The sequence below is a fragment of the Drosophila innubila genome, chromosome X (assembly GCF_004354385.1).
Source record: "Drosophila innubila isolate TH190305 chromosome X, UK_Dinn_1.0, whole genome shotgun sequence".
NCBI lineage: Eukaryota > Metazoa > Arthropoda > Insecta > Diptera > Drosophilidae > Drosophila > Drosophila innubila.
Genome location: NC_047626.1, coordinates 9,236,722 through 9,261,477, shown reverse-complemented (window position 1 = coordinate 9,261,477; position 24,756 = coordinate 9,236,722). Strand labels below are relative to the sequence as shown.

Here is a 24,756-nt window from a genome sequence, read left to right as displayed (position 1 = left end):
CGTATTGAAGTCGTGCACTTCAAACGATATATCGAGACGATACATAAGTTGATAATGTAGCAAATTACATGGCTGTTGTTAAATATATTTAATAGACTACTTTAAAAAAAACTGCAAATATCTTATATATGCACATTAAAAAATGCTCGTTTTATTTAAAAGCATATTAAATAGAGCAAAATTGTTCATAGTAATGCAAATTCAAAATGCAACGGCTACGTTTTTGCGTTGACTGGCATCACCGTAGTGCTGCCAAGCGCAAGCGCAACAGCGTTGCCACACAATCATTTCAAATTTAACTTTTGCGCTAACGAACGTCGTGAAAACGCAAAAAACACGCAGCTACCGACGCTTCACAAATTTAAACAAAACCGTCTATTAAATTAAACAATAAATAAAAGTGCAAAGCTTAAGTAAAAGTAAAATAGCAATATGATGGGCAGCGCTGTGAACACACAAGTGACAACAATGCGCAATAGTGGCGCTGCTATTGCGGCCTTGGCAAATAACAAAGGACAACCGGGAGAAAAGCAACAACAGCAACAAGTGTCGTCGCAGTCGCAGTCGCCGCAACAAGTGACCTCGAGTTTAACTGAGATTATGGCTAAACTGCAATTGGATTATGGCAATTACAAATACACTGTCTATCGCTGTGCCAGCAAATTTATGGCCCTACAGAAAATCTTTCACAGTAAGTAAATGGACAACATATTAATGAATGTTACTTTATTAGTATCTTTTTATTCACAGCTAGCAAAATACCCTATAAATTGGTATTGGCCATATTGGAACGCCATGGCATGCCCGCCAGCAGTGGCAATTGTAATTTGAATTTAATGGTGCCACCGTTTCAGCTCACATCCTTGTTGCATGATATTTATTTTGCCTGCGAGAAACTGGGACACTTTACAAAAACACCCAATTATCAATTGGATGTAGCCACCGGACTGTTGGCCAATTTCTTTTGGAACATCTATGATCCGTAAGCGGAATGCAACTGCAAATTGTTACCCTATTTAAATGTGTTAAATTTGTATTTTGTAGACATCGTCGTCATTCCATTTCGTTGCTGGAGATCAAGGTCACATTTCTGCTGCTCTGCAAGCTCTACAGCAGCGATCACATGGTCGGTGACTTCTATTCTCTGCTCGCGGATGCCAAATCCCAGTGCGTCTCACGTTATGCCTTCGAGCAGCTGCTGCTGACGATCAGCAAACTCCTGAGTTATCTGGGTGAGAGCAAAGCCTATGGATCGCATAATATACCCACTATGTTGGAGCAATGCTTTGCACGTTGTCATCATGGTGTCGCCGGTTTGAATGAGCAGCAGTTCCATAATCTCTGGACGCACACACAAACACGCTTTCTCATCTATGGCAATCTGTTGGCGCTGGTGAAGCGCATTGAGGATACGGAGCATTTGATACATAGCAATCAGTGTGCTGGCTGTCGCATGGAGCACATTATTGGCATACGCTTCAAGTGTCAGGTGTGTCGGGATGTATCCTTGTGCCTGCCCTGCTTTGCGGCTGCCACGCCAGTGAGTGGCAAGCATGAGGCATCGCATCGCATGTGCGAGGTCTTTGTTGAGGATCAGCCGACGCCAAAGCGTTGGACACACTATCTAGCCAGACTTTGTGGCTGGTTTCCGTATGCACAGAAGACACAACGCGCCGATGCCGAGGAAGAGGAACGTCGTGGCTTCTGCAATGCCCAGGAGAGTGTCGCCGGCGTGGGACAAACCAATAATGCCACCGAACTGGCGCCCATTCCAGCCGAAACTCGCAGCATACGCAGCAATTCCACAATGCGTCTCAAATCCACCACGAATGAGAAGCCAGCAACGACACAACAACCACAACAGGAGCTATGTATGCACTGCAATTACTTATGCTTAAATCCTGTACTTAAGCAATGTAAAAAAGCTATTCAGTTTGTTAGATGCGCAGTGCATAATAGTTTTTATACCCTGAGCGGGTATATTAAGTTTCTGCAAAGAGATCATAAAGCTTATATGTATTCTTGATCAGCATCTTCAGCCGAGTCAATATAGCCACTTCCGTCAGTCTGTATGAACGAAAAGATCTCAGTGATGGTACGAGCTCGGAGCATCAAATTTGGAACGTAGACTCCTTGTAATTTCAGGCAGATCAATTTTATTTTCAAATTTATAGTACAAAAATTGTTTTGGTTTTTGACAAATTATGCATTTAAAAATAGGACAAAACTCCATAGGAACAGTCGTTCGAAAATCAGCATTTAGTACAGAGTACCTGGGCACAGGGTATCCTACTGTCGAGCGTGCTCGACTGTAACCGCCCACTTTTTTTTTTTTTTATTACTTCCATCAAAGTCTACTAAAATTTAATTTACGTTTTTTTGCCAATGTATGTAAACGTTTTTATTTCAAATCAAGTAATATAATCTTTTGCCATTGCAGGCTCCCTAACTGGACTCGCCAGCAACGCCTCCGAGCGTCTTCAGTCCATCATTGATCGCGTTCTACTGCAAAATTCGTAAGTCTAATTGTTAATAACGTTTTTCATACACATTTTCAAGCAATTTTCATTTTACATTGTTAACAGCAAACTGGAAACACAGCTGCAATTGCTATCGACGACTTCAAGCGCTGAAATCTCGGAGTTTTTAAGTGCTCATCAGCGGTTTTTGCTGCAAATCATTGAGGATATGCGACAACTATCGGTTAGTAGAGAAGAAATTAACTTTAATATTCAACTTACACTTATTTATCTGCTTTTAGCGCGCTTCTTCTGCTGCTCCATTGATCAGCTCCACATTTCTGAATGCCAGCACTCCACAGCGTCTCTCGGTGCCGGTTGGACAGCCAGTGTATGATATGTATGCGCCTGTCGGAGCTAATTTAACACACTCCAGTGAGTTGATCTCTATAGATCAAACCCCATATATTATAAACATTTATTCTTAATCGATCTAACCATGTCCGTCTGTTTCTATGCAAATTGGAGTCGCAGTTTTTTAGTTAACTTATTAAAATTTAGTACAGGCAGTACATATGTCGCAACTGAGCGGATCACATTGCTATAACATATAGCTTTCATAGAAAGGATCATTTAAAAACCGAATTTTACTATAAGATACTTTTGTTTTGTTTCTAAAGACACCTCAACCAAACACACAAATTATGAAAAAGGTATTGTCCGATACATCCCCGACAAATTTTATTATAATTGGCATACTAAAAAATATAGTTGTCATAGGAACAAACGCTCGAAAATCAATCTTTACCAATGATCCTTTAGTGATAAAAAACTTTGTTTCTTGAAGAGAACTTACAATTTGTATAACTAATATATTCTTTCATACCCTAGCCAAATTTAGTTAAAATCCAACTACTATATCATATAACTGCTATAGAAACGATCTCTCGAAAATCTTTTCTGTTTCTCAAATTTAAGAAAAGCCATTTTTTTAAATATACTTAATTTATATTAATGCTTTTGGTCAGCAAGGGTATCAAATCTTCGGCGTGACAAAGACAGTTCATTAGTCTATCTCTTTTCTTTTTCATGCCCACTCATGCCATCTCTTTCACTTTCGCTTTGCAGTTAATGGCGCTGATTTAAATCGCAGCTATTTGGAGGCCAATAAGTCGGATTATTCGTTGAGCGACATCAGTTTGTGGTTCGATCAACGTCGTTCCAGTTTGTTGCAAGCACCTGGAACACAAGGGGCACCGTTATCATTACCCATGCCACTTGGTGCACTCTTGGAGCAATCCATCAATGTGGATATGCGCGATACGGAAATGGCTAATTTCAAATTGTTGCTTAACAAAGTCAAGGAGATTGTTGAGGATTCGTATAGTGACAATGCTGAATTGTCGGCAGCCACACAGAATCTGGAGAATGTCCTGGACAATATCATCAAGACAGAGGAGGAACAAAGACGCAGCATCGGCAGCACCACAAGCTCAAAGCGCGGACAACAAGTGAAGGCTTCACTGTAATCAAAACAGAAAGACAATAATATATTGTCCATACCTTGACAAAACCTGAAAGTTGCAAATATTAATTTAATTATCATTCCAAATGCCTTAAAGTCACGTGCAGTTATATGTAAATATTAATAATTAATTAAGCCAAGTTTCTAAAATGTTTCTTAACAATTTGAAGCTAATGACAAGTTGTTAAAGACTCAGCTCTTCCATTGCTGTATACATCCCATGGGGTATATATGTATCTATACCTCTTTAGGATCAACAGCTGATCTTCCGTCCTTAAAATAGTATTTTGTATTATATTAAGCTTGTATATCAGACAAAAAGACAATACTGACAATATCAACTAGTTTAACTAAAGGTTATAAGTACAGTAATTTCAAGTAAGTTCAATTTAACTGTCTTTAATTAAGTTCTGTTTACAGAAAGTTCGATTTTGTGCAAGTTTGCTTAAACAAAACTCTTTTTGATTTTGATTTACATAACCGATTTTTATTAAACTTTAAAATAAATGAAGAAACCACTTTTTGGTATGGGACTCAACTCAAAAAAATGTATTAAATAATAGTAATACTAATTAATAATAGTTAAATAGAAAAACAAAGCAGACAATCCCATTATAAAATTCGAATATTAATATTTGTTTAAAAAATGCTTTAAAATTAAAGTAATCATCATATTTAAAGGATTATTTACAAAATTTGATTTTGAAAACAATACTTAATTGTGCAGGAAAAAAGATAGTTTATAAACTAATCTAAAGAAGTTGGAATTTAATTTATAATAAAAGAAAAACAGTGCCTAAGTACATACAAAAATTTTTTTTATTAACCTAAGGCGAGTTTTGTACAAATATATATATATCAAATATATTACAATCAAACCGACTACTAAGTGCACTTTTTGTTGGATTGATAGCTAGAGGGATTCCGGTCGGTTTTGGCTGTTTATCACAGTGAAGAGCAAATCGCTGGCCATTTCCAGTTGATGGACACGTTTCAAAGAGTGAGCGGAGAGTTGAGAGTGCGCCGGTTGCAGTGCCAATAACTCGGATCTGGCCTGGAGTTCATCCCGCAGTGCTGATTCCAAAAGCAAGGCGGCATTTGCGGGTACACCGCAGGCATCCTTGTGCCGCTCCAGCTGTGTGACATTACAGTGCAGCTGGAGCAGATCACGCAGCAGACGACGGAGCAGCAAACAGAGTTCCGACTGACTGTGGGCATAGATATGCCAATGCTGCTCGGGATCATTATGGAGCAGCAGCAGTTGCGTTTGCGGATTGTAAAAGATGCGCTGCAGATGCAGCCGAGAGCTGTTGGAGCTGCTGCTGCAGTTGTTGCCATAGGCAAAGTCCTCATCCAGCAGCTGGACAGCTGTAAAAAGAGGAGCTGTTATTCAGATTTAGGGTGTATCAATTGAAGAACTCACCTGGTTGCCGCTCCTGCTGCACTGTTGTGCTCCTCAAGCCCAGTTTGGTCTCCAGCAGCTGCTCGAATTGCTGTTGCTCTGTCGAGGATTCAAACTGCAGCCGCAATGGACAATGCGCCGTTTGTGTCATGATCACAGCCAGAAAATCCTGATGCATTGTCTGCGACTTAAAGCTGGGCATATGTAACTCCGGTCGCTCTAGCAATTCCGTCAGATTAATGCTGCATAGCTGCAGCTGCAACTGACGCTTGGACTCGCCATGCAACTCGTACAGTGCCAGCAGCTGCAGTTGCTCCAGCTGCAGCAAATCCTCCAGCTGCAGACGCACCAACAGCACAGCACTGCGTTCCGGTGGCAACTGTGCATCGTTGGTGAGCAGACGCCAGCTGATGCTCGTGCTGTGCTGCTCCTGACACGCCCAGAACTGTGCCAGCTCATCGTAATCCTCCGGCGGCTGGCCATCCGCCTGCAATGGCAGCTCGTATAGACGATGCGTAAAGTTGAGGCCACAGCCATTGGGCAGACGTATCAATGGACGCAGTGCATGCAACACGCTGGGACGATTGCTGCCAGCGCTGTTGGAGAGCAAGGTGCCCAGCACCAGGCAGCTGCCGCATATGCGTGTCCAGACATCGCCACAGCGACGCAGCAGCTGCTTCTCCTCCAGCAGAGGTGAACGCTGTCCTGGCGCACCAAATGCCTGCAATTCCCGAGCGCGCACAAAATCCTGATGCGTCAAGGCGCGTTGTGTGTGCAACTCAGCGCGTGCTCCATGGACGCGTTGCAGCAAACGCTGAAAGCCGACGGCGCCGCTGCCCGTGGAGCTGCCTGGAGCGGCACACTCTTCCGCACTCTGGAAATTCGTGCGCTGTCGCTTGCCATTGTTGAAATGCAGCTCCACATAAGCCTGATACTTGATAGGACCTCGCACCAGTCGATAATTCTCCACATTCTCATGCTGGGCAATCAGCTTGAAGCTGCCACCATGCTCCGTTGGACGCTGCAGCACGAGCAACGTTTGCCAGCATCGGAGGAGCACATAGATATGCTCGCCCAGCCACACAAATTTACCTATGCTCAGTGGCAGCTCCTCGGCGGCATGCAACATGCTGTAGCTGGTGGAATCGCCACTCACATCGGCCACATCGTCGCGTATCAGGAAACTGCTTATGGGTCCGCTATAAGATTGCAATTGTGTTTTAAGCTTTTGGAGGCAAGTGCTTCTCAGATCGATGTGGTGCATTAGCTCCTTCTTGCGAAACTCATAGAACCTCAAGTTTCGACTCAGCAGCAGGCTGGATTTAGTCTTCCTCACATGCAACTGACTGCAGTAAGCAACTGTATCCCGCTGTATGAGAAATTCCGGCACATCTTCCTCGATGAGCGGCAGCATAGCAGAAAAAAAGTAAACAAAACAAATACCGCAGCAAAATTGTATTAGAGATGTGCAATGTGCGGTCAGAGTTGCCACTGCGTTGGCAATCTACCAGTACAAAACACGACTGTATATCGATATCGATCACAGCTACCGCTGCTTAACAGCACTGCTCTGCAGAATTCAATTGTAACGGCCTTTTGATTGTTGTTTATCACTATTTTAATACATGTAAATTGCACAAGGCGCAAAGCTATTTTTTACAAATAAATGTGGCTTACAAATAATATATTTGTATATTAGGAACAAGACAATGGCTTCAAGAAAAAAAAAATGGTTTAAAAAAAATAGTTATCGGAACTGAGTCCACATCACAAGGCGGGTCACTTTGAGCGCCCCTCTTCCCTATGAATAAGTTAGCACTTAAATTAACATTTGTTCGCGCGACGCTACCAACACTGGCTTCTGTTGGCCACCACCCGCCAGGACCAAGGAACGCCGCATTCGATTACGCTGCATGCTGGAATTCCGCTCCCGCACCGATTGACGCATCTGCTGCCGGCGTCCGTTTACAACACTGGCCGCGTCCTTCTCAGCTGCATTCATGGCCGCCAACAAATCGAAGGCGGCACGTTTCTGCTCCTTAGTCCACATATTGGTCACTTGCTGCGTCGCCGGCAGCTTCACGGCCAGCGGCGGACGCTGCGTCGGCGGCTTCAATGCGGGCACAAGCGCAGCTGCCGGCGTCGCAGTAGACGTTGCAGTCGCAGTCACTGTGGATTTTGTTGACGCTTTTCGGAGTCCAAAGAGTGAGAGAATGGACTTGCGTCGAGTGCTGGAGGCTTGACTGTCGGCGGATTCGGTGCTGGAGACGCTGGTTTGCATGGGCAGAGGAGCAGCTTGAGCGGGAGCGGGAACTGGAGCGGGAGCAGTAGACTGACCAAACTTGGCTGGCGACTGGAACGTGACCTTGCGCAGCGTTTGGGAGCTATGAGCGTGCAGCTGCTTGGGAGCCGTGAGCAGCGCCAGATTCAGTTTGGCCACTGTTGGCGACGTCTCGTTCAACTCGATGCTGCAGTAGGTGTCATCATGGCGTGTTGCCGCTGGCTTGGACCGTGGTGGCACCGGAGGCACCAATGGCACCGGAGGCACTAATGGCACCGGAGGTACCTGTGACACCGGAGGCACCTGTGGCACCAGTGACAGCTGTCGACATTGGCACTGCTTCTGCGCCTGCTCCGCCTGCTCCAGTTTTAGTGCCAATTCCCGCTCCATGGCCTGGACACGCTGCTCCGCCGCCAGCAACTCGGAGGCACGTTGATCCAGCAGCGACTCCTGTGCGCGTATCGCATGCAAGCGCTGCTGCAGTGCATCATTGAAGATATTCTGGGTTAAACGGCGTGGACTCTCCGGTTCCTGTTGCTCTTCCTGTTGTTGTACTACAGTGTGCTCTCGACGTATGCTCTCGTATAAAGAGGGATCCGATTGCTGCAGCTGTTTGCTGGCAAAGATGCGTCGCTTGGCGGAGTAGAAGAGTTCCGTGCGCAGATCCGGCGTAAAGACACCAGTGACACTCAAACGTCGCTGTCCGTAACCCTCATTGAAGCTATACTGTTCCGTGAACATGGTGCTGGACAATTCCGGAGACTCGGGAAACAGTTTGCCCAGACCGGGCAACTGGAAATCCTCCCCAGCATCGAGAAGACGCGGAAACTCACCATCCAGCTGGTTTATATTACGCACCAGCAGCGGATGACGTGTGATGACCTCGATGCCAGGTCGCTGCTCATGATCCACGGCCAGCATAAAGCCAATGATCGACTGCAGATCCGTGGAATAGACGCCGGGAATGCAGCTGAACTGACCATGGGCAATGTTATCCGAGAGTTGAGCAAATGCCCGACCACGGAACGGCGGACGCAGTGCGCACAGCTCGTAGATGAGACAACCGACGGCCCAGACATCGCTCTTCCGGTCATATTGCCGTCCCTTGACCAGTTCCGGACTCATGTAGTGCGGCGTGCCCACAAAGGAGGCGGCAAAGCTCTGATCCCGTCGCAGCACACGCGCCAAACCAAAGTCACCCAACTTGACATTGCCCAGGGCATCCAGAAAGATGTTCGCCGGCTTGATGTCCCTATGGAGGATTGTGCCTGAAGGTATTTGGTTGTGGCACACCTGCAGTGCCCGGCACAGCTGGAAGAGCACACGCCAAATGTACTGCTCCTCGAAGCGCTGTCTTTGACTCCGGGCACGTTGGATGAGCTGGGCAAGATCACCGCCATCACAGCACTCCATCACTATGTAAATGGACTTGGCCTCACGGTTCACCAGATGATGATAATACTGCACTATATTCGGATGCTGCAGCTGGCGCAGCACACTAATCTCCGAGACGAGAGATTCACACTTCTCGTCGTCCAACTCATCATAGTTCATGCCCTTCCAGGCGTACAGTTCCCCCGTCAGCTTGTCCTTGACCTTGTAACAGGTGCCAAATGCACCGTTACCCATCACCGCCAACACCTCGTAATCCTGCAGCGTCTTATTCGCGAATTCCGTTGTCGTTGTCGGCATTTTCTTAATCTTTATTATTGTTTCTGTTGTTGTCTCTTCGCTTCTTTCTGCACTCATGCTGAGGCTGCACTTTATTCGTTTCTCTGCTGCGTCTTCTCTTTCTCTATCCACTCGCTCGATTTTCAAATATCCGTGCTTTCGTTCTGTTTGCTTTGAGTGCCGAAAACTAACTGATCCATCTCATTGCTCCTGCCAAACGAGTTTTGGCAAAACTCGAAACACACACACAGGCAAACGCATGCGCACCCACACACACACACACACACACACACGCTCAATATTACCTGCGAAAACAACAACACACACAAACAAGTGCTGGTTTCTGGCTGCACATTAGAGATGCGCAGACAAGCGTGACTGTGCGAAAGACACAGCGCAAACAAACACATACCAAAGAGAGCGAAACAAAAAATGCATGCTTATAAACTTGCACAAGAGAGAGAGAGAGAGAGAGCATAGAGTTACAAGTCACCGTTGCACTTGAAGAATGTCAATAAAAGTGAACCAAAACTTGTTATCCTCATATATAAACAAGTGTACCATTTTTAAAGTTAATTTAAAAAAACTATAAAATTCTTTATTAATTGCTAAGCAAAATTGTCATATTTGAAAATTTAATCTTACAAATCTTTCTTTATCTTGTTGTCCACCGTGAATACTGTTTACTGATTACTGTGATTTTAGAGTCACCGTCACAGTCGCAGTTGCTCATCTCTAAGTGCACATCTCTTTACGTTCCTAGAATTATGCTGCCATCGCACTCACACTGCCAGACAGACTGCACCTAACCATAAAGGTCGGCAGCGACGCCGACGCACTTTGCAAATCTTGTGCGCAGCGGGATTGCTGCCATCGCCTTGAGCCTGTGTACAAAATAAAAGCCGTTGTATGTGTGCAAGGACAAAAACCCAAGATCCTTTGGCGCAGCACGCCCGCAATTGGAAACAATTGGGAACAATCGTGTACGCTTGTTGCCACAGTGACCATAAAAATAAATTAGTTTTGTTGCATTGGCATTTCAATTTGTGTGCGTCTGTTATTTCCATTCGTCTGTGCGTCTGCGCCGCACAAGCGGATTATATTACACACACAGACAAATCAAATTTCATATGCATTTCGTGCTTAGTTATTATGAAATGTACATCTGATATTTTCATCTTTTTCATTCAGCAAAACACACAAACACACGCTGCTTCAAATCCTAACGGCTTTTGCGTATTCAAAACACTTGCTACTGCTGTCTCGCTCGCACACAAGGTGCAAAAACATGCCAACTGAGACTTTTTGTTCGCAGTACAGTGACTCAAAGCTTATTTCGTACAGAGATACAATACAAACTTCAAATCGAATAGCCGCTTAACTATTATTACTATATTTAGGGCCGTTTTTTCAGTGTCTTCTTAAATTTGATTAAACAATTTTGTTTTAAATTTGACAATAATTTGTATACATTTACTCCAAAATATCTCTGATATAGTATTAAACCCATTAACATGATATAGAAAACCGGCCCTTAATGCAGTACTTTTAAGCAGCATTCTTTAGACATTTTATTGTTATTTTATTGCTGTAAAATACCCTGAAATCAAGAACTATTCATCGTTTAGCAGTTTGAGTGACCGTGAAATAAAGTTTAGTGGTCAGTTATAGAGATGACTTGATTAAACACCTGGAATTGGTCCTTACGAATTTCAAAAGTGACTTATTTATCAGAATATTACTGATATTGTTAATTGAAGGCAAAAAAGACCGATTGAGGCTTATAGAGTTTGCATTGAAGAGGTTAAGATACTTATTAGTCGGAACATAGAAACCAATCCAAGCTTTTCGGCTCCAAAATTAAGTTTTTTTCTGTTTGAATACCTATTAAAAAATATTGCCTAATTAAACTGGAATCCTTACATTATCTCTAAGTCGTCTCCTTGAAACGTTTTCAAAATATTATAGATGTGCAAATACACTATTGATGCACTGTGTTTGTTTTCTTGTGTTATTGGAAATCCCATCCAGGTAGAAAAAGCCTAAAACGAGTTATCTTTGGCTTATCGTTGGTCCGTGTTGTTGATGGTTTTATGGTTTTCCAAGTGTACAACAAACAATGGACCAAGAAGCAGCCAACGACAACAAAAACAAGAACGTAATCCTTCATAAATAAATCAAGCTGCTCGACTGTCTGTCCGCCCATTCCCATCCCATTCCATTGTTTGTGTAGGCGACCACAGCGAGATTTGGTTTGTAATGCTCAGGGATCTTGGATGGTTTATGGGCCTACAAATGGGAATACAGGTATTTACATATATATGTATACCATCTATAGATCAACATTTCACATGGCCATTTTACAGTTTATTTGAATGACAGTGAGAGAAACAAAAAGCAAGTTGTGAATTATAACGTATGCATATGTTGTTATTATGCAAACTTAATGCTAATCACCAAGATGGCGGCTTATCCTCGCTGCCGGCGGGACGAGCGTACAGTGCGCTCTTGTCACGGAACAGTGACATGCGTTCCGTCTCTTTCTTGTCCAGGAAGTGACCGATGGCAAAGCCAAGCAGTGGCACCGCCGCCCACATAGCACGTTTATCCAGACCAAGCACCATCTTCTCTGTTGTTCTGTTCTCTTTAGCTGTGTATTTTAAGCGCTGCGCTTTGTGCGTCTCTTTGCTGCTGGCGTTTCCACTCACGTGTATGCGACCAATCCGCGTATATGGAGCCGACTGTAACAGTTGGAAAGAATATCACTGCACCGTACTTTCGCGCCAGCTGCGAGATGATGCTACTGCCCATATGTATGTGTCTCGTGCTGTGCTCAATGCGAATGGACTGTAAACAAACAAATGTAAACGACAAGAATTGAGCGACATGCAAAACGCAAATGTTTTTGTTTTGTGTTACGTAATGAAAATGCAAAAAACACTACTGCAACTAACATATAAGCACTTACAGTGCCAACAGTTGATTACTCTGTATGCACACAAGTTAAATGTGTTTTAATTGACAGCAGTTTCTTAGGATTATTGCTTTTAATTTACCAATATTAATTGTTGTTATTAAACTTACGCTTATGCAAAAGCCTTGTCGATTGATACGTTGTCGTTGTGTATCGACTTATCGATATTAGTATTCCATGCAATTGACTTATATCGATATTTATAGCGATGTTTGCGTCAAAAAATACCAAAATGTAAAACTTTGTCTTAACAGTTGCTTGGTCTGTAAACAAGCTTTTTCTTAATAAAAATGTTATGGCTTTTATTGTTGAAAATGGTAAAATATTTTAATTATATGTTGCAGCAATAAGATAAAGTTTTTTAATCAAGTTAAAAAAAAAAAATGTAAAAGAGATTCCGAATAGCAAATTGCTTGACAGCAGTGCTGCCAGAATCTTCAAAGCAAAAATTGTTAGATTTGGAAAAAAAAGTTGCTAAAAATTGTGTTTTCAACAATACATGTATTCATATAATCGTTCATATAATCGAACTACTATGTTAAAAACAAGCTCCGATATTTTTGTGAACCATTTTAATCGTAATTTTTGCAATTTAAAAAGCTATAAAAAATAAGGCAAGAATGATAAGGAAATATGAAAAAATTGTAGTTTTGTAATAAAGATGCTAGAATTGCTAAAGATAAGATAAAAATTGCTAGATTTGTGGCTAATGACACTTCTGAAAAAAAAGCTGCAAAATTTTTTAAAATTTGCTAAATCTAGCAACTAAATTGCTGAACTGGCAGCACTGTCAAGTTGATAGTATTTAATATCGATACTGCTACACATGCAGTTTCGATAGCGATAACCGTGCGAATACGAATTTGTTTTTGCCGGCGCGACGACGACGGCGATAAAGCCGGCATTTTTAGTTAAATATATTTGAAATACTGTTTGTTGTTGTTGATTGATAACTTGAGTGAAGTGCGCGACTGTTTGTGGAGCCAATAATCTCGCAAATCTGGATGCATGCAATGAGATGATTGCCGTCGCAGAGCCGCCACTGGAATTCATTCCTCGCGGTCGACAGGCGGCAGAGGATCATCCCGGGCCAACGGAGCCGCCGCTGCCCAAATGCCTGTCCGCCGAGCATTTGCTGCTGCAGCGACTGCAGAATGTCAACATCTCGGCTGCCAGCGAGGAGCCGCAAGAATTCTGGTGCATACGCGAAATCTACGATGATTACGAGTCCAGCTATGAGCGTGCCCAGCGTCGTCAGCAATTGATAGAGCAGACCAAGAAGTGTGGACCCAAAGCAGCGGCTGCCACCCAATTGACCTCGCTGCCACAACAGCTGCTGCAGCCCGTGGAGCAGCGACGGGAGGAACCGATGTGCGATTACATAGTCAACAACGAGGAGGAACTGTATGTCAATAGGAACACGGTGATCTGGACCCAGGGACTCAACGATGACGACGACGACGGTGTGTACAAGCGCATGTGCTTCACCTGCGACACTCCGGTGAAATTCGCCTGCTTCCTGAATCGGCGATTTGTGCGCGGACGCTTGGCACAGTTACGGGCCTCCGTTCAGCCGGAGGATGACAATTTGACGGCCATTTGTGTGGTGGATCAGGATGCGTTGCGTGTCTACTGTGATGACGGCGATGATTTTCTGGCCAATCTGGATTTTCCCATCTCACAGCTGTGGCAAACCGTGCACGGTTTATTGCTGGAGAAGGATTCCAGCAATGCCCTTATCTCACATTTGTCCATACCAATGCCACGCCTCTTTTCCATGTCGCATCCCTTGCACGAGGCTTGCCCCGTAGTGCTGAAGACATCGACCAATTCTACGGGTTACATGACCGAACCCGAATACAGCGTTGTCTTCACTGCTGAGGATTCGGATCTGGTGCTCCTCTATGATGCCAAATTCTTTAAGCATTTCGTTGCCCGGCTGCGCAAGGTGACGCCCGAGGAGGTCAACTATGTCAGCCAGCAGCAGCAACAGGATCTGCTCACACATACCCTGCAGGGGCATCGCGGCGGCACTCCCGGCTGCACCAGCAGCATTCACAGCTTCAGCTCCACCAAGAATACTGGAGGTAACAACCACAATTCCAACTGGACTCTAAATTTGATTCCAATTCCGTTTTATTGTTAACTGGAATGATGGAATTAGAGCGGGAAAAAAACCCTTTTTATGACTGATCTCATTTTCACTTGTTCCATACTTTCCTGTTCCAAACTCCACGTGTTCCAACTGCAAGATAATTGTATTACGCTTCTCACTGTTGGAATAAAAAGGAAACATATCTGTTCCCAATTCTACTTGTTCCCAATTGTAATATTCTCATTGGATATCACATTTCACAATTGGAATGAAAAGCAAACTGATCTCTTTAGTGGTTGATCTCACTTTCACTTGTTCCATTCTTACATATTCCCAATTCCATTTGCTCCATGCTTTCATGTTCCCAGTACCACGTGTTCCCAACTGTAATATTCTTATTAGATTTCACATTTCACAATTGGACTGAAAAGGAAACTGATCTGCTTAGTGGCTGATCTCATTTCTACATGTTCGATTCTTAACTTTAAAAAAAACCTGAAATATATCTGTACTATGTATCTAAATTTCTCATGTTTAATGGTTATATGTTTCCAAATCCACGTTTCTAAATTCTTTAAGCTTTATAACTGATCTCAATTTAACATGCTCCATACTTAAAAGTTCCAATTTCCTGAATTTCCTTTTTATCTGTTCTTTATAATAATTTATCCTTTTTCTTTTTTTTTTATAGCCACACCCAAGCGGAACACCGCATCCTTTGCGATGCCTACTCCACACAATTTCTCCAAGTTCGGACTTAGTCAATCTCAATCCTTCAGTGGCGTTCTGGGTCAATCCAAGTATGTAATCCTCACTTAAAATTCTTCTCTTATGCCCAATTTAATTTTATTCCTTTCACAGTCGCGTCTCTTTGGGCTCTCCGCTGAGTCAGCTGCAGAATAGCATCAGTCAACAATCCTTGTCCATTAAGGACATGCGCAAGATGACGCATGTGAAGCCGGCCAAGCCAATTGAGCCTGAGATGTGTCTGGAGCACATCTGGACGGAGAATACCTATGGCACGTAAGTGAAGATCAAACGAAAAATATATACATATATACAAATAATATACATAGAGATTACACAGTTAATGGTGTAATATTTCCAAAACTATAGTTGCAATAGTTAAATCCCTCTTTCTTTTATAACCAATGTTTTTTTGTTATTGTTGAATGTTTTATAATTAAAATAATTAGGGAAAAAAAAAAAAGGGGTATTATTTTCTGTATGATAAACAAGTAGTTTTAAAATTAATTTTAGGGACAAGCTTTAAGTTAAGATGAATCTTATCCTAAATTTAATTTTTTATATTGTTTATTAATATGATAAAAGTAACAAAAATAGCTTCCTAATATTTTCTTGGAGACTTAAGACAAAATTTAGCATGTATAAATTGAATGTAAAGAAAAATATATGATATCGCATAGGCATTATCATGAAAATTCTTCTAAATATTTGATATTTTATCACATCAATCAATACGAAAACCAAAGTAATTCCTAAAAATTATATTGCATTATATTTTGATTTTATTATAAGTATAATAAAAATAAGTTAATATAAATAGTTTTTTTTAACAGAAAAAAATAAAAATTTGAATATCGAAAAATAACATTATATTTACTATTAAAGAAAACGATGTCTATATCAAAGAATATTTTATCATTCTATAACGATGCCTATAACTAAGAATATTTTTATCATTCTATAAAATATGCCTAACTTAAATCATTTTATATATTCTTTTAAAGATTAAAGACGAGTATATCTATAGTATTTATATTTTTATCATATCTATGATACAAAACGTAACCTAAATGTAATGTAAAGAAAAATATTATATGATATCGCATAGGCATTATCATTAAAAGTTTTTCGAAATATTTGATATTTTATCATATTAATCAATACAGAAACCAATGTAATTCCAAAAAATTATATTGTATTTTCTATTTAAGACAACGATACCTATATATATATATAAATAACTTAATAACAACAGTATACCTAAAAAAATAAAAATTTGAATCAGAAAATAATATTATATTTACTATTAAAGGAAACGATGTCTATATCAAAGAATATTTTATCACTCATAAATATAATATAACTAAGAATATTTTTATTATTCTATAAAATATACCTAACTTGAATCATTTTATATAATCTTTCAAAGATTAAAGACGAGTATATCTATAGAATTTATATTTTTAGCATATCTATGATACAAAACGTGACCTAAAGATTATTATTAATTTTCTTTGCATTACAGACAACGCGAATTCTGTGAGATGGCGACACGTGCCTTTATCCACACGGATCTGGTGGGTCAGACGTATCTGTGCTATCTGTTACCCCGCTCCTGTCGCCTGCAGTTGGTGCTCCTCAATGGCTACAACACTAGTGATTTGCAGTTGTCCACGCTGGCATCGACACTGCCCGCCAAAGATGCAGTGGGTCTGCAGCGTTTGCATATGATTGCTGTGCTGGATCCCGGCGGTAATCTGATACTCTACACTGGCACAGTGCTCATATCCAAAGTGCACATAACACCGCTGCTCACAGCGCCAACGACAACAACAACAGCAACAGCTACAACGGCAACTCCCACGCCGGCAACTGCGCCGGGTTCGGCTCCACAGACGCCACTGCAGGGAACACTGCAATCGCATCTGAAGGTGTCGAGCAGCTCCTTTGTGGAGGTGCGTCGGAGCAGTCTGTTGCCCACCAAGGCAGCTGCCGATCTCAATGCCTTCGACGAGGAGCTGGAGCTGCACATGCTCTCGCCCATACAGCCTCAGCCCATGTCCTATACACAGAGGCAGGCGCACAATATCTGCAAGGCACTGCGAGATCCGGCCGGGAATCGTTTGACTCTGGTTTATGCCACCGGCAGAATGTTGCGCATTGCATTGCCGCTTTTGAATGATACACGTCTCATCACACGCTGTGTGGCTGCACTGCGTCAGGTGTTGAATCCATCGCAGTTTCTACACTTTATCATACGCTGGTATAGCGCACGTAATCCTCCCGGCTCAAGGGACTACAGCATCGAACAGGAATGGCAACTCTTTCGCAGCACACTCCTTGGACTGATGGGCTGCATGGCCGCCTCCAGTGAGCATCCGGATGTGGATGAATCGTATGCTCGTTGTGCCACGCCGCCATACCAATCGCCAAGCGCCATGTTTTCTGGTGCAGCACAGGATGAGCCCAAAAAGCGACGCAAATACAACGACTGCGAGGCGTACACGGATGATGATTGGGAATTCCTGCTCATGCACACCACGTTGGCTCCCTGCGGTGGCGATGCTTCGCATGCTTACAGCGTGGATGTCACAGCGCCGCTTTTCCGTGTACTTCCCGCCGTATTCTATGGATTGCACATGCTCTACGAGGATCTCAAACTGGATTCGGTCTTTAACAGCGGGCTCATCTATTTGGGCACGGTAAGTGTGACACAATTCACGTCTATGTGGTTCAATTTCATTATACGAATAGCACTGGAATATACCCTTCAACTGTATGTATAAGGCAGGCATGAACACTTTGTGGCTCACTTGGTTCATCGAGCTTTTTCCGTTATTTTTAACAAATTGTTTAATTTTTAATATTATTGATGACACCAAAAGTTGTGTTTGTTGTAAAGCTCACTTGCAGATTTTAGTTGTACACCTCGATTATAGGGTATTCTGATAGTTTGATTAGTGACATCGATTTAGAGAGTTTTTACTCAACCACATTTCAAATTTCATTAACGTGTCTCTGAAACTTTAGTAGCTATAAGACTGAAACGTATTTGAATCATAATTGAACCTATTTAAACTCCCTATTGAACCAAAAATTGTTATAAAAATCGAAAATTTCAAGAAAATATTTCACTATTTCGTAGTTATCCATTAGTTAAACTCGAAAACCACCTAAAACCACAATCGCAACGGTTCACATTTAGATTTTGTTTATTTAAACCAAGGCTGCAAACCGGTTCTCAACCGAACCTCGTAGAACCGGTTCGGTTCGTGTTTTTAAGTAGCCTGAATCGGATCATGAACCGAACCCTTGGAATTATTTACTTCGCGAACCCGAACCTAAACCGAACCGCTTTCTAAAACAAAAGGTTCGGTTCGGAAAAAAAAATTACATAAATTTTATTTTGGTGTTCTAATATTAAGCAATTATTTGAGACTTTGGATTAAAATAAGTCATATTTAAATCTTCAACTAAATTTTAATCATCATCAAAATTTGATTTCTTAAAAAAAAAATTTAATTAGCTTAAAATATAGAGAAAAATGTTTAAAAATTAAAATATTTTGTTGTATGAAATTGAAACAAGATTCGAACCCAAACTTTTGGTTCAGGGGGTATATAAACCAATTCGCGAACCGAACCGATGTCTAGCTCTATGGTTCGAACCGCCGAACCAACACTTTAACAAAATGTTGGAGGTTTGCAGCCTTGATTTAAACCCATCAAATCAAGCAGCATGTTGCTTGTGCGTCTTGCTGGCGCCAATTATCAGCCACTACTATTACTAGCCAAAATTAGACCGTTAAAATAGCTAAATATGAAAAAAATAAACATAAAGAAAAGAGGTAAACAATTATAGAATAGAGTAAATAGAAGAGAATTAAAGAAATAGACTGTAGGAAATTGTCCAATTACAAGGGAATACCTTCTGAGACCAGGTCTTTGGATAAATACCTTGACAACTGTTTTATTGAACCACCTTTGAATCACTTGACAGAGTCATTAATATCAACACTGATTAATCAAATTTGTTTAATTTGCAGTTTCTGCATCAACTGGCGATTGACATGCAACTGGATAGTTATATATTCCACTATCATCTGGATTTTCCCGAGCTGACGCACAAGACAACGAAGATGACAATGCTGAGCTCGGAGCACGGAGCATTGATGCTCTACCAGGAGCTGTTGCGAATGCCAGCGCCAAGTATATATGCCCAGTTGGAGCATGTCATACTGGGCAGGGAGGAGGTGGTGCCCTTCAGCTACGTGGAGTGCATCAATGAGCGTAGTCGCAATCTGGTGCAGCTCGTCTCGCTGGTAATGCATGGACACACCAAACTGAAGCATTGGTGGCAACTCCTTGAGCTCTTTGGTGCCGTCCAATCCAATTATCCGAAGCGTGCCAAGCGCAGCATTTCAGCGGATAAGCCACGTTGTCATCAGCTCCTGGAGCTGCTGCTCTGCATGCAACTGACGCGACGCGACATTGAACGACTGCCGGCTGCAGTGCATCTGATTGTGGCCGAGGCGCTGGAAAAGGCGCGTCTCTCGCCGCCCATGGGCTGCAGTCAGGCCACCTATGAGCTGATCCTGCGTCCCGAGCTGGCGGCGCACGCCCAGCTGCCGTTCCTAGAGGCGACACTGGGCCAACCGCATTGTGGTCGCGTCTACAAGGAGGATTCGCTGTCGCCACGCTGTGCGCCAAGCAGCGGCGAGTGGCCCATGTCCGAACCGGATGCGGAGCAGCTGCGTCACGATGGCATGGACAATATGGATACGAAATTGTTGCGTCTACGCTTCCCGGACGATATGCGTGTGGAGGAAGTGCGTCGTCTGCTCAACAGCGCCGATCCCGTGGCCATTGAGGTGCAACAATCACCCGGAACGAGTGATCACGAGTTCATCGAGGAGCAGGAGAAGCAATTGTTTGCTCTATGCGCTCGCACCATGACCCTGCCCCTGGGCAGAGGCATGTTCACACTGCGCACCCTGTTGCCGCGTCCAAGTGACAACATGCCGATGCCAAAGCTGTGTCTGGTGGGCAGGGAACCCATCAAGGGCACCACCATTGAGATGCAACAGATCGAGTTCCCAGCCAATATGCATATGTGGCCATCGTTTCATAATGGTGTCGCCACCGGATTGAAAATCTCACCACAAGCCTTGGACATTGATTCCACATGGATTGTGTATAACAAGCCCAAGACACAGGCCAATAATGCTCTGGAGCATGCGGGATTCCTCATGGCTCTCGGCCTGAATGGACACCTCAAATCCCTGTCGTTCATGAGCATCTACAAGTATTTGGTCAAGTGTGATGAGATGACCAGTGTGGGTCTGCTGCTGGGCATCTCGGCGGCACATCGTGGCAGCATGGACACCAAGACAACCAAGCTGTTGAGTGTCCATCTGGAGGCCTTGTTGCCGGCCACGGCCATGGAGCTGGACATACCGCAGAGCACACAGGTGGCCTCTCTCATGGGCATCGGATTGCTCTATCAGGGTTCCGCCAAGCGGCATATTGCCGAGGTTCTGCTCCAGGAGATTGGTCGTCCACCTGGCCCCGAGATGGAGAATAGCGTGGAGCGGGAATCGTATGCTATGACCGCAGGCTTGGCACTTGGTTTGGTCACCCTGGGTCAGGGTGAATCTCCAGCCGGCTTGCGTGACCTTCAGCTGCCGGATACCCTGCATTATTACATGGTTGGCGGCGTCAAGCGACCCATTGGTGGCTCCCAGAAGGAGAAGTATCGGCTGCCATCGTTTCAGGTGCGCGAGGGAGATAGCGTCAACATTGATGTGACCGCTCCGGGTGCAACTTTGGCATTGGGACTGATGTTCTTTGATTCCGGCAATGCGGCAATTGCTGAGTGGATGCGGCCACCGGATTCAAGGTATCTACTGGACATGGTGCGTCCAGATTTTCTGCTCTTGCGCACCATTGCACGCGGCCTGATCCTTTGGCAGGATGTGCAGCCGGACAACGGCTGGTTCCAGGCGCAGTTTCCCCAAACCCTTCGCATCCATCTGCGTCTGCCCACGCGTGATGACGAGCAGCCCGAGGACAGCGATGTCGACTATGAAGCTATCACGTAAGTCTTCCTTTTCAGCAGTAACTTAACAGCTCTGTTAAAGTGACGTTAACATGGCGCTTAAAACTTGCTTTTTCTAAAAAAAATTCTCATTAACCAACAATTGTTTCGATTACATCTTGTTTTTGTCAATTTCTTAAATTTGTCTACAATATTTTATAAAGTTAACATTGGTTTGTCTACATTTTATACAGTTAACATCAGTGTTACACTGTTAACGCTCTGTTAACTTATTAATTGTTAGTAACCGCGCTTTGAATGAACATTTCTTTATAATTTTTAAATGTATCTACTTGTTAACACACTGTCAACTTCTTAATATTTGTTTAAATTTACATTTTCCTTTCATTTATATTTCTATCTACTATCTACTTGTTAACACACTGTTAACTTCTTAATATTTGTTTAAATTTACATTTTCCATTCATTTATGTTTAATTCTTCTACTTAACAGTCAAGCGTACTGCAATATTTTGGCTGGCGCCGCCTTCTGCATTGGTCTCAAATATGCCGGCACTGAGAATCCTGTGGCCTTTACCACACTGCGTGCTGTAATCAAGGAATTCCTGGGATTCCCCGGCACACCAATGGGTGAATGTGCCGGTCGCACAACCATTGAGAGCTGTTTGATGGTACTGCTCATTTCCATATCGCTGGTGTTTGCTGGCTCTGGGAATTGTGAGATACTTCGCATCATTCGGTATTTGAGATCACGGGTCGGACCACAATATCCACACATTACTTATGGCTCCCACATGGCCATCCATATGTCGTTGGGTCTGTTGTTCCTTGGTGCCGGTCGCTATACCATTGCCAAGACACCAGAATCAATAGCGGCTCTCGTTTGCGCCTTCTTTCCCAAGTTCCCCATACACAGCAACGACAATCGGTAAGTATTATGTCAAATTGAACTTTAAACTGTCATAACTTTGTCAAACCTGAACCGATTTTCAATCCGAATGTCATTTTGATCTTGGTTTGACCTCTAAATCTGCATTTAAATTTTATTAAATCAAAAAAAAAAAATATTTTCCCTTAGATTCTACTAGATATTGATTTCCATGCTAAGGGTCCCCCCTTGGAAATTTCGAAAATTGAAAATTTTAAATCTCAAGTTTTTACTTTTAATCAACTCCAAATATCGTAATTAGTATAAAACAACACTTTAAACTTGATTTTGGGACTTTTCATTTTTATGTAAAAAATCATGGAAAATTGGACAAAAATTTTGACTTGTAAAGTTGCTAGATCCAAAGTCTGACCAACTTCAAACTGTCATAACTTTGTCTAAACTCAATCGATTATAAAACGAAATGTCATTATGACCTTGGTTAAGCCTCTAAATTCAAACTGCTTTCAAATTTTATTAAATTTGTTAAAAAAAATAATTTCCTCTAGATTCTACTTGTATTGATTTCGATGCTAAGGGTCCCCCCTTGGAAATTTCGAAAATTGAAAATTTTAAATCTCAAGTTTTCACTTTTAATCAACTCCTCATATCGTAATTAGTATAAAACAACACATTAAATTTGATTCTGAGTCCTTTTATTTTTCTGTAAAAAATCATGTCAAATCGGTCATAAATTTTGACTTGTAACGTTGTCAGGTCAAAGGCTCGACCAACTTCAAACTGTCATAACTTTGTCAAACCTGAATCGATTTTCAATCCGAATGTCATTTTGATCTTGGTTTAACCTCTTAATGCATTCTGCATTCAAATTTAATTAATTTTGTAAAAAAAATTATTTTTCTCTAGAACATGGGTTCGATGCTAAGGAGCATGTTAAAATGAAACTAAATCATGTTAAACTAAACAAATTTTTGGACTTGTAGGGTTGCTAGGTCGAAGGTCAAACCAACTTTAAATTTTCATAACTTTGTCAAAACTAACCCGAATGTCATTTTGATTATGATTTGGTCTCTGCTGCACTAAAATGAAATAATAAATTAGTACAGGGTCTCTCACAGTCGAGCTCTCTGATCTGTAGCCTTTCCTACTAGTTGATCCTTACTGAATTTCGAAGCTAATCTCATGTATGAATTTAGCTATCATTTACAGGCATTGCGTCATCTGTATGTGCTGGCCGTGGAGCCGCGTTTGTTTCTGCCCCGGGATATTGACACGCATCAGCTGTGTCTGTGCAACATCTCGGTGCTGGAGATTGGCGCCAATGAGATGCGTCGCCTGCCTATTGCTCCTTGTATACTGCCGGAGTTGAGCACACTGCAGCAGGTGATTGTCGAGGATGAGAATTATTGGCCAGTTTGCTTTGAACGATCGCGGAATTGGCATCAGCTGGAGAAGGCATTGGAGCTGTGTGCACCGATTGACATTAAGAAGCGAACGGGTCGTCTCTCCCATTTGGAGGATCCGGATCGCTTGAAGAGCATGCTGGCCCAGACACTGACCACGGAGCAGAGCATTTGCTGGCAGGTGGATGTGAATGATCTGCAGCAATTTGCCAGCGAACGTTTGGTCAAGCCATTCCTCAGTCGTTTCCTGCAGACCAAGGGCACAACTCTCAGCTTCTCGGAGCTGGCCAAGCGGCATCAACTGATGCTGCTCTTCTTCAATGCTGTCGTCAAGGATCGCATGCATCTGCTGCCGGTTTATTTAACACTATACGATGTGAGTTTCTATTTATTGGATTTATTTACAGTAACTTGAATTAAATGCTGCTACTTTTTGCTTACAGCATGTCACCAGACAGATGGCCAACAACAACGATGTGTGGCAGGTGAAACTAATCGATGCATATTTGGGCAAAAGTCCCAGTCAACATACGCTCATCTCCGTGGAGCTCATACAAATGATGCAGGAGCTCTTCAAGGTGCAACTAGAGGCATCAACGCGTGAGCTGTGCGTCCCGTTGCGTGAATTTCTGTGCCAGAAGCGACTGGAGCCGAGCTATGTGGCATGCATCAGTGCCCAGGATTTGCAGCGTGTCTATTGTGTCATCAACTATTACAACCTAATGCCGGATCTGTTGAATGGCGTCGATATGAGCAATGGTCCCATTAACTATCTGCGCATCATGTACGAATTTCAGCAATTAAATCTCAATCCGCACACAATATTCGGTTTGCTTAAAATATTCCAATCGCTTCGATGCGCCTTCAATTTGGAATAGAGTTTGTCGAAACGATTTCCGGTCACTTGTATTACAGCACTTGTGTTATTTGATTGTAACTGCGCACTGAGATTTACAATTTCAATTGTTTTCGATTAGAAAATATATATAATTTATGTATACAAACACAAATTGATAAAAACAAAAAAAAAAATAAAGAATCTTAATTAATTAAACTTCATATTAATTAGTTACGATGTCAGGTCACTTGTTTAACCATATTTGTGTTGTTTTATTGCACTTACAAATTTAAATTGCTTTCGAACAGAAATATGTATATAATTTGTATATATAAAATAATAATAACATATGTACATATGTAGTAACCAATTGATTAAAGTAATAATTAAGTGGACGCCATGTTGAGCCTCCGCC

At 42.5% G+C, this 24,756-nt stretch overlaps 6 protein-coding genes across 9 annotated transcripts; 2 read left to right on the top strand and 4 right to left on the bottom strand.

Moving 5' to 3' along the window:
• The first annotated feature begins 315 nt into the window (after window positions 1–315).
• LOC117785372 (dystrotelin) lies at window positions 316–4,522 on the top strand. Its single transcript, XM_034623342.1, has 7 exons — window positions 316–691; window positions 751–982; window positions 1,045–1,871; window positions 2,441–2,516; window positions 2,586–2,703; window positions 2,762–2,894; window positions 3,588–4,522. The coding sequence occupies exons 1-7, from the start codon at window positions 433–435 to the stop codon at window positions 3,986–3,988; spliced, it is 2,046 nt and encodes a 681-aa protein (XP_034479233.1). The 5' UTR covers window positions 316–432; the 3' UTR covers window positions 3,989–4,522.
• A 259-nt stretch (window positions 4,523–4,781) lies between these two features.
• LOC117790081 lies at window positions 4,782–6,800 on the bottom strand. Its single transcript, XM_034629352.1, has 2 exons — window positions 5,408–6,800; window positions 4,782–5,352 (listed from the first exon to the last, which is right to left on the bottom strand). The coding sequence occupies exons 1-2, from the start codon at window positions 6,798–6,800 to the stop codon at window positions 4,898–4,900; spliced, it is 1,848 nt and encodes a 615-aa protein (XP_034485243.1). The 3' UTR covers window positions 4,782–4,897.
• A 186-nt stretch (window positions 6,801–6,986) lies between these two features.
• LOC117793877 (serine/threonine-protein kinase Nek2) lies at window positions 6,987–9,625 on the bottom strand. Its single transcript, XM_034634310.1, has one exon. The coding sequence runs from the start codon at window positions 9,414–9,416 to the stop codon at window positions 7,206–7,208; it is 2,211 nt and encodes a 736-aa protein (XP_034490201.1). The 5' UTR covers window positions 9,417–9,625; the 3' UTR covers window positions 6,987–7,205.
• A 2,042-nt stretch (window positions 9,626–11,667) lies between these two features.
• LOC117781232 lies at window positions 11,668–11,995 on the bottom strand. The gene has a single exon (XM_034617989.1). It carries the CDS (start codon window positions 11,960–11,962, stop codon window positions 11,792–11,794), a length of 171 nt encoding a protein of 56 aa, XP_034473880.1. The 5' UTR covers window positions 11,963–11,995; the 3' UTR covers window positions 11,668–11,791.
• LOC117781244 lies at window positions 11,969–22,905 on the bottom strand. Of its 4 annotated transcripts, none has more exons than XM_034618014.1 (3): window positions 22,901–22,905; window positions 19,493–19,496; window positions 11,969–12,165 (listed from the first exon to the last, which is right to left on the bottom strand). In XM_034618014.1, the coding sequence occupies exon 3, from the start codon at window positions 12,147–12,149 to the stop codon at window positions 11,985–11,987; it is 165 nt and encodes a 54-aa protein (XP_034473905.1). In that variant the 5' UTR covers window positions 12,150–12,165; window positions 19,493–19,496; window positions 22,901–22,905; the 3' UTR covers window positions 11,969–11,984. The 4 variants fall into 4 exon arrangements, with proteins under 4 accessions (XP_034473905.1, XP_034473912.1, XP_034473897.1 ...); XM_034618021.1 differs by lacking the exon at window positions 22,901–22,905 and adding an exon at window positions 21,304–21,307; XM_034618006.1 differs by lacking the exon at window positions 22,901–22,905 and having other exon boundaries at window positions 19,493–19,500.
• On the top strand, window positions 13,254–24,615 carry LOC117781024 (anaphase-promoting complex subunit 1). Its single transcript, XM_034617741.1, has 8 exons — window positions 13,254–14,399; window positions 15,099–15,207; window positions 15,269–15,430; window positions 16,680–17,856; window positions 19,200–21,250; window positions 21,705–22,139; window positions 23,297–23,879; window positions 23,947–24,615. The coding sequence occupies exons 1-8, from the start codon at window positions 13,331–13,333 to the stop codon at window positions 24,379–24,381; spliced, it is 6,021 nt and encodes a 2,006-aa protein (XP_034473632.1). The 5' UTR covers window positions 13,254–13,330; the 3' UTR covers window positions 24,382–24,615.
• The last annotated feature ends 141 nt before the right edge of the window (window positions 24,616–24,756 follow it).

Coding starts and splice junctions, on each gene's coding strand:
- LOC117785372 (XM_034623342.1), top strand. CDS start 433: ATGATGGGCAGCGCTGTGAACACACAAGTGACAACAATGCGCAATAGT. Junction 2,704..2,761: donor AGGATATGCGACAACTATCG/GTTAGTAGAGAA, acceptor ATCTGCTTTTAG/CGCGCTTCTTCTGCTGCTCC. Junction 2,895..3,587: donor AGCTAATTTAACACACTCCA/GTGAGTTGATCT, acceptor TTCGCTTTGCAG/TTAATGGCGCTGATTTAAAT.
- LOC117790081 (XM_034629352.1), bottom strand. CDS start 6,800: ATGCTGCCGCTCATCGAGGAAGATGTGCCGGAATTTCTCATACAGCGG. Junction 5,353..5,407: donor GCAGCAGGAGCGGCAACCAG/GTGAGTTCTTCA, acceptor CTCTTTTTACAG/CTGTCCAGCTGCTGGATGAG.
- LOC117793877 (XM_034634310.1), bottom strand. CDS start 9,416: ATGAGTGCAGAAAGAAGCGAAGAGACAACAACAGAAACAATAATAAAG.
- LOC117781232 (XM_034617989.1), bottom strand. CDS start 11,962: ATGGTGCTTGGTCTGGATAAACGTGCTATGTGGGCGGCGGTGCCACTG.
- LOC117781244 (XM_034618014.1), bottom strand. CDS start 12,149: ATGGGCAGTAGCATCATCTCGCAGCTGGCGCGAAAGTACGGTGCAGTG.
- LOC117781024 (XM_034617741.1), top strand. CDS start 13,331: ATGATTGCCGTCGCAGAGCCGCCACTGGAATTCATTCCTCGCGGTCGA. Junction 15,431..16,679: donor ACGGAGAATACCTATGGCAC/GTAAGTGAAGAT, acceptor TTTGCATTACAG/ACAACGCGAATTCTGTGAGA. Junction 23,880..23,946: donor TTTATTTAACACTATACGAT/GTGAGTTTCTAT, acceptor TTTTGCTTACAG/CATGTCACCAGACAGATGGC.